Source organism: Strigops habroptila, chromosome 5 (assembly GCF_004027225.2).
Source record: "Strigops habroptila isolate Jane chromosome 5, bStrHab1.2.pri, whole genome shotgun sequence".
NCBI classification, from domain to species: Eukaryota; Metazoa; Chordata; class Aves; order Psittaciformes; family Psittacidae; genus Strigops; species Strigops habroptila.
In genome coordinates, this window is record NC_044281.2 from 20201265 (window position 1) to 20209946 (window position 8682).

The 8682-nt window shown below is 57.4% G+C and overlaps 1 protein-coding gene across 1 annotated transcript; it reads right to left on the reverse strand.

Annotated features, from left to right (window-relative positions):
• Positions 1-1815: 1815 nt before the first annotated feature.
• SP5 (Sp5 transcription factor) lies at positions 1816-3428 on the reverse strand. The gene has a single exon (XM_030486975.1). It carries the CDS (start codon positions 3255-3257, stop codon positions 2379-2381), a length of 879 nt encoding a protein of 292 aa, XP_030342835.1. The 5' UTR covers positions 3258-3428; the 3' UTR covers positions 1816-2378.
• Between the last annotated feature and the right edge of the window lie 5254 nt (positions 3429-8682).

Below are 8682 nucleotides of genomic sequence, written 5' to 3' on the forward strand. Positions count from 1 at the left end.
TTTCCCCTCTATTGTTACCAGCAAAAGCACTGTCCATTTTAAGCAGGTCTGATGTGAACACAGAATTGAAAGACTATTTAGGGAAACAAACTCTCTTTTAAAGTAGTCCTAAATTCTGTAACACTACATTCTTAATGTAACTTGATATCAAAGGAAGGAAGCAGGTTGCCACTCTGTGCTGTGAAACATTTTAAAAAGCAGAAACATTACCTTATTCCTGATGACATATTTAAATCATATGTCAGTAGTAAACAGGATGCGCTTTTGTCTCAAAGACTTTTTTGAATAAGGACTTCTGGATCAGGTCCATTAGTTATTTCTTGTATTGCTGTCACTCATTCTGGAATATTAAAGGTGTTTTCTACTTAATATTCTTCAACGACATGCTTCTAGAGCCTAAATACTTGGCAAAAGAATGCTAACATAGTTCTCACAAGGATTTCTATAACACAACAGGTTATAGAAGATACTTGACTAGTAAAGAGGATAGCTGCCTGGTTATTAATTTAATAAGCTGACCCAAAGAATATGGTGTGGGAAATCCATTCAGAATCACAAACATTAAAATATTGTTGAGGAGCTGTACCGTGGTAACTGTCCACTAACTTCTCATTATTTCAGAAGCGAGGGTTCTGGTGGTATTGTCTCATCTCATTATTTCCTGAGAGAATAGATTCCTGGCAGCATTTGACACACATACAAACACATCAGTTTTACACCTCTGTCATGACAAACATTTATCGAGCTGCTGCTTTTCCTGATTCAGAAGTCCATGGCAAAGCACATTGTGTCTTGTTATGGTTGTGCTGCAGGTTGGTTGACAACTGCCACCAGAGGAACCCATCTGAGGCTGAATGATTCTAGATTAGTCCCCGTGAAGTTTTTAGGGCAGTTTTTATGTGGTTGTCTCATTAGGTAACCAGAAAATAAAGCTGACTTGGCAAAAATAAGGAACAAACAACAAATTCTCTACGTTAAAATGCAAAAGTTAGCAAATTACTAATCAGGTTCCAAATTTGTTTGTTCTATAAAAATTTCAGTGGGAAAAAAAAAAATAGGGAACTTCCTACAGTAAAAAAGGTCATTACTTTAAAAGAAACTTGCCAAAATGAATGTATGACTAAACTGATACTTACATGATGCCCCAGTGAGACATAAGGAAGTCCAAAAGCCATCACCATCTACCAAGCACTTTTAAACAGTTTTGTGCCAGTATCTTCCCCTGTGCAGGAGACTGACTGCCATTTCCTCACACTGGGAGGATAACAAGTGTCTTACCCTAAAATTCTGCAATTTTACAGTAAGTTAGCACACAGAAAGCATATTTCGGCTGTGCCATGCCACAGACAACTTCAGGCTGGGCATGGCTGGTTGTCACAGGCCCTGTGGCCCTGCCCTCTCTGAGAAGGGGCACTGTATCTATACTTGACCTGTGCATTCACTCCCCGTATTGGTACCATGCTTTTCTCTTCTCTCACGGCTTCATGTGTAGAAAACAAAAACTGACAATAACTAAAAAGAAAAAACCCACCCAAACCCTCAAACAACCCCAAACCAAACGGCCAGCTCCAGTCCGAAGAAGCCGGGGGATCTGAAGAGTGTTTACCATGAGCAGCTCACAGGTCTCCGAGCGCTGAGCTCCGCCTCGCTTCACCGCGGCGGTAAAGCCGGAGCCGTCCCGCGGCCACCTCAGCGCCCGCCGCCGCCTCAGCGGGAAGTGGCGGGACGCGCGCGGCGGGGCCCGGCGCCCTGCGGGCGGGGCCCGGGGGCGGCCCGCGGGACGCTCGAATGAAACCGGCGCGGCGGGACCTCCCCTGCGTGACCCCAGTGGTAACGTGTTTATTTCGCGCTGCAGTCGCGGGTCGCTTTACAGAGACATCTCATGCTGGAGCCCCCCACGGGGCCGAGGACGAGGAGAGGAACACTGGTATTCAAACAGAACTATTAAATAACCTGTACACAAAACTTCAGTCTTTTACCCTGAAAGCGCCGAGGGCCGGGCCTCGGCACGGCCGGGCCTCCGCTGCCGACCCACCCCGAGCGCCCACAAGCCCCGACCACGGAGAAGGCGGCCGCGGCCTCCCCTCAGCCGCGCCCCGGGGCCGCAGAGACGGGGAGGGTGCTTGTCCCGGGTCGAGGGCGCGCCGCGGCGGCGGAGCCGGGGCCCTACGAGCGTCCAGTCCCGGGCCTGAGGGCCCCGGCGCCGCCCCCAGCCGAGCTCCCGCTCGCCGGGCCCGACGCGAGTCAGAGAGCCGGCCGCCCTGCCCCCGGCTGCGGAGCGCCCTCAGCTCGGGTTCCCGCCGCGGCTCGGCTCGGCTCGGCTCGGCTCGCAGGTGTGGCGGCCGCCGCCGGTCCGGTCCCGCCCCGCCGCCCGGCGGTCACAGGTCGCGGCCGTCCTCCCGCTTGACGCCGTCCGCCGCTGACTTCAGCTTCTTGTTCTGGTGGGTCTTGACGTGCTTGGCCAGGTGGTCGCTGCGCATGAAGCGCTTCCCGCACTCGGGGCAGACGAAGCGCTTCTCGCCCGTGTGAGTCCGCAGGTGCCGCTGCAGCTCGTCGGAGCGGGTGAAGCTCTTCCCGCAGAAGAGCCAGTTGCAGACGAAGGGTCGCTCGCCCGTGTGCCAGCGCAGGTGCGCCTTCAGGTGCGAGGTCTTGCCGTACACCTTCCCGCAGCCGGGGATGTGGCAGATGTGCTGCTTCTTCTTGCCCGGCTCCGCCTCCGGGGCGCTGCCCGCGGCCGACTGGCAGTTGGGGCAGCGGCAGCGGCGGCACCTCCTGGCCGTGGCCGCCAGGGGAGACTTGGTCTGCAGCAGGGCGGCGATCTGCGTCTGGTACTGGGCGAAGTCCGAGTGGCCCAGCACCAGGCTCCGCGGCAGCGCCGCGGCCGCGGGGAAGCGGTGGCCGCAGCCGCCCGGGGCGCCGGCCTGCTGGATGCTCCACCAGGGGATGTCCTCGGGCGGCGGGTTGGGCGAGAGCTGCCGGCAGGGCTGCGCGGGAGGCAGCAGGTTGGAGTAACCGGGCGGCAGCGCGGCCTGGGCGGCATAGGGGACGTATGCGGGGGGGCAGCTGGAGGGCAGGGCGGCCATGGAGGTGGGCAGCATCTTGACGGGAGAGAACTCGTAGGGGTAGGAGGGGTCCGCCGGAGGGGTGAGGGGCAGTTCGTGCGCCCCCCCGAAGGAGGGCTGCAGGTGGTTCTTCTGAGGGGTCAGCCCCAGGCTGGGGTGCGGCGGCGGCAGCCCCCCCGGGGAGTGCGCGGGCATCTCGCCACTCCACGGGTGGAAGATCCTGGAGGGGGATCCCAGGGTCGGGTCGTAAGAGACCTGCAGGAAGTCCGAGGGCGCTGCGCCCGGCTGTCCGATCCGGCTACAGGTGGCGGCCAGAAGAGCCAGGGGCGAGTGCTTGGTCAAGTCTGGGGAGGCGCTGGGGGTGCGGTCCTGCGCGGGAGCGGGAGGGAGAGCAGGAGGGAAGGAGGATGAAGAGCGCGTTACTCGCCGCCCACCGCCGCCCCGCGGGAGCAGCCGCGCCGCCCCCAGGAAACTTTGCGCGCCCCTGCCTGCGGGCGGCCGGAGCCGCGCCACCGCTCCCGCGGCCGGCAAACTTTCCCAAAACAGCGCGCGCCGAGCGGGCAGGACGGGCCCGGCCCTCCCGTCCCGCCCAGAGACCGGTCTCGCCTGCGGCCGGTGCCGCCGGCCCCGCCGCCTCTCCTGGGCCGGGGGCGCCGGGGAAGGGGCCGCTGCGGGAAGGGGCAGCCCCCGGACCGCGCTCACGCACCCCACCACGGGACGGTGCCTGGAGTTACCGCCGGGCTCCTGGTGGGCGAGGGAAGTTGCCAGCCCGAGATGCCGAGGCCGGGCTCCTCACCCCCGCGGGGTCCCTGCCTACCTCTCCCGGGCCGCCCGGGCGTGAAGCCCCGGGAGGGAGGCGGCAGGCGCTGGCTGTCCCCGCGCAACACGGGTCACACCCGTGCTGCCGGCCTGGCCCCGGGCGCTGGTACTGACCTGGAGGAAAGCCTGGAGGGAGTCGTTCCGGAGGACGGCCACGGCGGCCATGGCTACTGCGCCCGGGGCGAAGGGAAGGCGCCGGGGCACCGCCGAGGCATTGGGACGCCGAAGGGAAGACGAGGAGCTGCCCAGTTTCCTTCTCCCTCTCTCTCTTCCTCTGTCTCCTCTCCCCTTCCCTCTGATCTCTTCGCCTCCGTGCCCGTTTCACCCCCCCCGCGCTGCGCGATCTCCGCGGACTGTCTGACTGCACCAGGATCACCTCCAAGAATTTGATAAGGACTTTGCTGGGCCGCCAACCAGTCAGAGGGAAGATTTATGGCTTTGAAGTTTGCCGCTACCCAATCATCAAAGAATAGCGGCTCTTTCAGAAGCGAAAGCAAATCCTTTGAATCCACAAAGCTCCTATGGTGTGTTTGTTGGTCTGGATAAAAGAACTGATTATTAGGGGGGATGGGAAGGGAGGAGATAAAGGCGGGACAATTAATGAAGTAATCACTATGTGGGAAATGTATATACACAAATAATTGGATTTTCTTGATCAAAGGACCCCTTACCGCCTGGAGACCCTCGCATTGGATGTGCCATACACCAAGACACTGGATCCCCCCTCCCCCTTTTCTTTTTTTTTTTCTTTTTTTTGCAATTAAGGATTTGTGGCAGAGCCCTAAAGTGACAATGTGTCTTTGTTATCGCCCGAGAAATCTGCCCCTGGATTCCGCTGATAGTGTTTAATGACTCCAAGTAACAGGAGCACAGCCGGTTCACCTGATCGGGGCTGGTCGATCCCAGCCGTAAAACTTCCCAGGAGTAATTGTCGGCGGTTCCTCCCCGCTCCCTCCCTCCCTGCGCCCGCCCTTCCCCCGCGGCTGGGGATATGCCCTCGGTGAGAGTCCCCGAACACCCGCGCAGTTTCCCCTCTGGTCGCTGGGTTTGGTTTCGCGTCGCTCAGCGGCGCTACTGACCGGAGCCCCCGCCGGGTAGCGCGGAGCCGGGCTGGGAGGCGGGACGGCGGGGTGCCACGAGCAGCAAGCACTCCGCGGGCAGACACACCGGCCGACCAGCCCGCCGACAGACCGAACGGGAAAGTTTCCTCTTCCCTAGCGGGAGCCGGGTCTGAAACACGTAATTTATTTAAAGGAAGGCAGGAATCTCTCCTGGCAGCGTTCTTGGAGGCGGGATGTGTGCCCGCGGTGGCGGGGAGCTGTGCCCGGCGGCCCTGGAGAGCCTGCCTGGCCTGGGCCGGGGCGGTAACTGGGCCGGGGGCTCCTCGGAGCACGGGCGGTATTGCCGGGTCGCTGCCTCCACCCTCTCATCCGCCTCCTGACACAAAGCCATAAAACTCGGCCCCGAGGGCTCTGCTCCCTCACCCCTCACTTTTCGGCCCGTGTACATACAGACACACACGGGTGTGTCTGAAGAATCCAGCCCGCTTTTCCTCGGACCGCCAGCGAGGCTATATCCCCAGTCAGCTCCATCAGGCACATCTGGGTCACAGCTTAACGCCCCGCTCCGCAGAGCTGGCGGGACCCGCGCTCTCCGCGGGCCCGCTCGACACCGCGCTCCGCTCCTCGCCGCTTCCCCATCTGCTCTGGGGCCGTCGCAAACGTGTAAGCCAGCGCGCTTGGCCAGGTACCAGGCGAGGACGTTCAGCTCTGCCGTGGGGATGGGGTGCCCCTTCGGGCAGATGCCGGCTGGCTCTGGTGCTCCGGGCCTGTTTGCCCAGGTAACTCGATCCTCCCCGCAGTCGCCGGGTTCAATTGTATTCGCACCGCCACTGAAGCCTCTTTAAACGCCAGCACACAGAGATCTTTATCTGGCTTTCCTGTAGAAACAATCACTGTCCGCTCAAAGACTTTCAAGAGTTGTAGGGCTTGAATTAGATCGGTTTCTTTGAAGGGATTAAAGTGCCAAGTCCTCTCCCACGGCTCCATATTGAGTCCTGGGGAGAAGTAAAAGCCCGACCCCGTGTAACACTGATCCCCTACGCAGCAGCCACTTCAAGCTCTCCCCATGTGCCAGGCTTCACCAGGTCGGCACCAGGCAGAGAAGCGCTCCGCACCCAGCGCTTTTACCGCGCACTAATGCACCGAGGCCGCGCTCGCCGGTGCACAGGTGCGCGATGCGCGGGGTCCGCGCCGCCTCCGTGGGACGGGACATGCCAGGAGACGGGCAACCACGGCGGGCCCCGGCCGGCAGCGCACGCCCGCGGACACACCGCGCACCCCCCGCCCGCAGCCGTCGGGTGCCCCGGGCTCCCCGGCCAAGCTCCACCCGCGCCACTGGGGTCGCCCCGGGCAGAGGCGCGCTCCCTTCCCGCCGCGCCTGAGCGGCAGCCGGAGCCCGGGGGAACCCCTCCGGCGGACCCTGGCCCGCACCTCAGCTCCCTGGAGCAGCAATAACCCGCCAGGCGAGCGGAACGGCGGCGCTCGTCTTTGCGTCGTCCCTAAACTTCTGCATCCCCACGCTCGTGCCAACCCCGGACTCCTACGAGGTGCCTGATTTAATTCCTAACTCAATGCTTGTTAATTCGTTTTATCTAATAATTGCCAGGAGAATAATCTGAACAATATTTATAAACGAAATGAGAGTGGATAGGTAGTTCAGGAGACACTGAACAACCCGCGGCTCCCCCCAACCCTTAAGGTGCGTTATTTCCTAGTTATCTCGATGAACCCAAATGAACTGTCACGTTACAGAAGAGTTAGTGGAAAGTTGGGTAAGTTTCTATACAGATGCCACACTACAAATGCCATAAATCTGCAGCCAAGAAAGCACACTGCTTAAAAATCGAGAATAATTTCCCATTTCTGGAAGAAACCAATGGGCTGAATAATGAAACGTCGCAGTCATAATTTTCTGTACAAATAATTAGTGTTCAAACTCGGAGCATTTCAGTCTCCTGAAATGTATTCTTAATGAAGTGATGTTCAGAGCTGTCATTAAAAATGCAGGGCTGGAAGATCAAAGTACAATATTTATTTTAGAAATTTGTTTCAGTTATCAGGAGATACAGGTATCAAGGCCAAGTGTCAATTCAGTTGCACAAAGCACTGTTTCCATGAGAAATGGGCTGCCGCTACATCCTGCTGTCAAGCGAGGAGGCACCAGCGCTGAGGAGCGGCGCCCGGGCCGGGCAGGCGGTCCCCGCGGGGAGCTCCCTGCCACAGCCCCGCTCTGGCCGCAGCGCAGGGGGACGGTCCCCACCGGCGGGGCCGCGGGGGCCGAAGCAGCGCTGGAGCCCGCCGGGGAGGCTGCGGCAGCGCCGCCGGGGCCGCTGCACCCCGGCCTGAACGCAAGAAGAGCTCCAGCCCCGGAGCAGAGTAGCCTCTGCCTGCTCTGTCAGTACCTCCACCACGGAAACTGACCCGCAGGCACCGGGCCAGAGGGACTCAGGCTGTGCTGGGCGGGATGGTAACAGGTGATTTCGAGACAGTGGACATAAAACGTGAGGCACCATCACCACCTTCATAGACATATGCCTTCAAAATCAGGATTTTTCAAATTCGGGTATCCCAGAGTGACAGTCCCACTGTGCAAGGGCTCTCTGGACTCTAGTTTGAATGCAGGTAGCAGAGAAAAAAAAAACCTTGGGAATGAGAGCTGCTTGGGTGTCAGTGGTCCCCTCCATGGTCTCCACTGTGCCTCTTCCCCCTAGGCCCCCAGCACTCTATCCTGGAGCCTACCCCAGGGCCTGTCCCAGTGTCAGCTCACACTGCCACAGCCTCCCATGAACTCCTCACCTCATCTCTTATGATACTCCCAGTACCCCTCAAGACCTTTGCATTCCCCTGCCATGAGTCCCCCAGTCCCTCAGCTCTTCCAGCCCAGCCAGGAATGACCCTGAGAGCCCAGACGGACTCTGGACACATCCTGCCCCCAGCTTGGGGATCTGGGGCTGCCTTAAATGAAATATTGTTCTTTAGCAGTTGTGAAAAATAATTAGAACAAGAGCGTTCTTAAGTGAACAGCTGCATTAATGTTCAGCCAAGCCTCCTAGTCAAGTTCTCCATGAGAGTGTGGCAGGCTTTAAACCTGAACAGGCTTCAGATAACCTTGCTCCAAAGGCAGAGCTCTTACACCACCCCCCATTCTATCTGGTTTAAACCCTTACTAAAAGAGACCATCTATCCACAGCAGCAAGAAATTTCACCAGAAGATAAATTAACCCATGTATATAGCTCTGAGTATGTGTAGACACACTGCCAAGAGTTCTAAGTTATGTGTCATTAATATTACTATTATTTACTTCAGCATATTCAGATTTTTACAGAGGCAACATCACAGGCATAGTAATAGGAGACACCAGTTGATGTTTTTAACATGCTAGTTTATATGGTTTGTTTATCGGCTTCAGATTACCAACAAACAGTTTTAACAAAATTTTATCTCCTAAGTTTTAACAGAGTTTAATTTGAACATCAGTAGATAAAAATAAAAGGATTAAAAGCTGTTACAGCATCTCCTGCATTTTTCTGTGCATAAAGGAAAAACACAAAACCCTAGACAAGATCGGCACATGCAAAAGCATAGTTAGGATTTAAAGGCTTGCCTCAACATTTCCCAGTCTAGGTGTGGATTTCACAAAGATTAATAGAGGATTTCCCAAACCTCTGAAAGCTGAGCTGCCCTTAAAGAAAAGTAGAACAGATTTTATGCCTCAGAACAGTTTTACTGCCTGTTGTAG

Coding starts and splice junctions, on each gene's coding strand:
- SP5 (XM_030486975.1), bottom strand. CDS start 3,257: ATGCCCGCGCACTCCCCGGGGGGGCTGCCGCCGCCGCACCCCAGCCTG.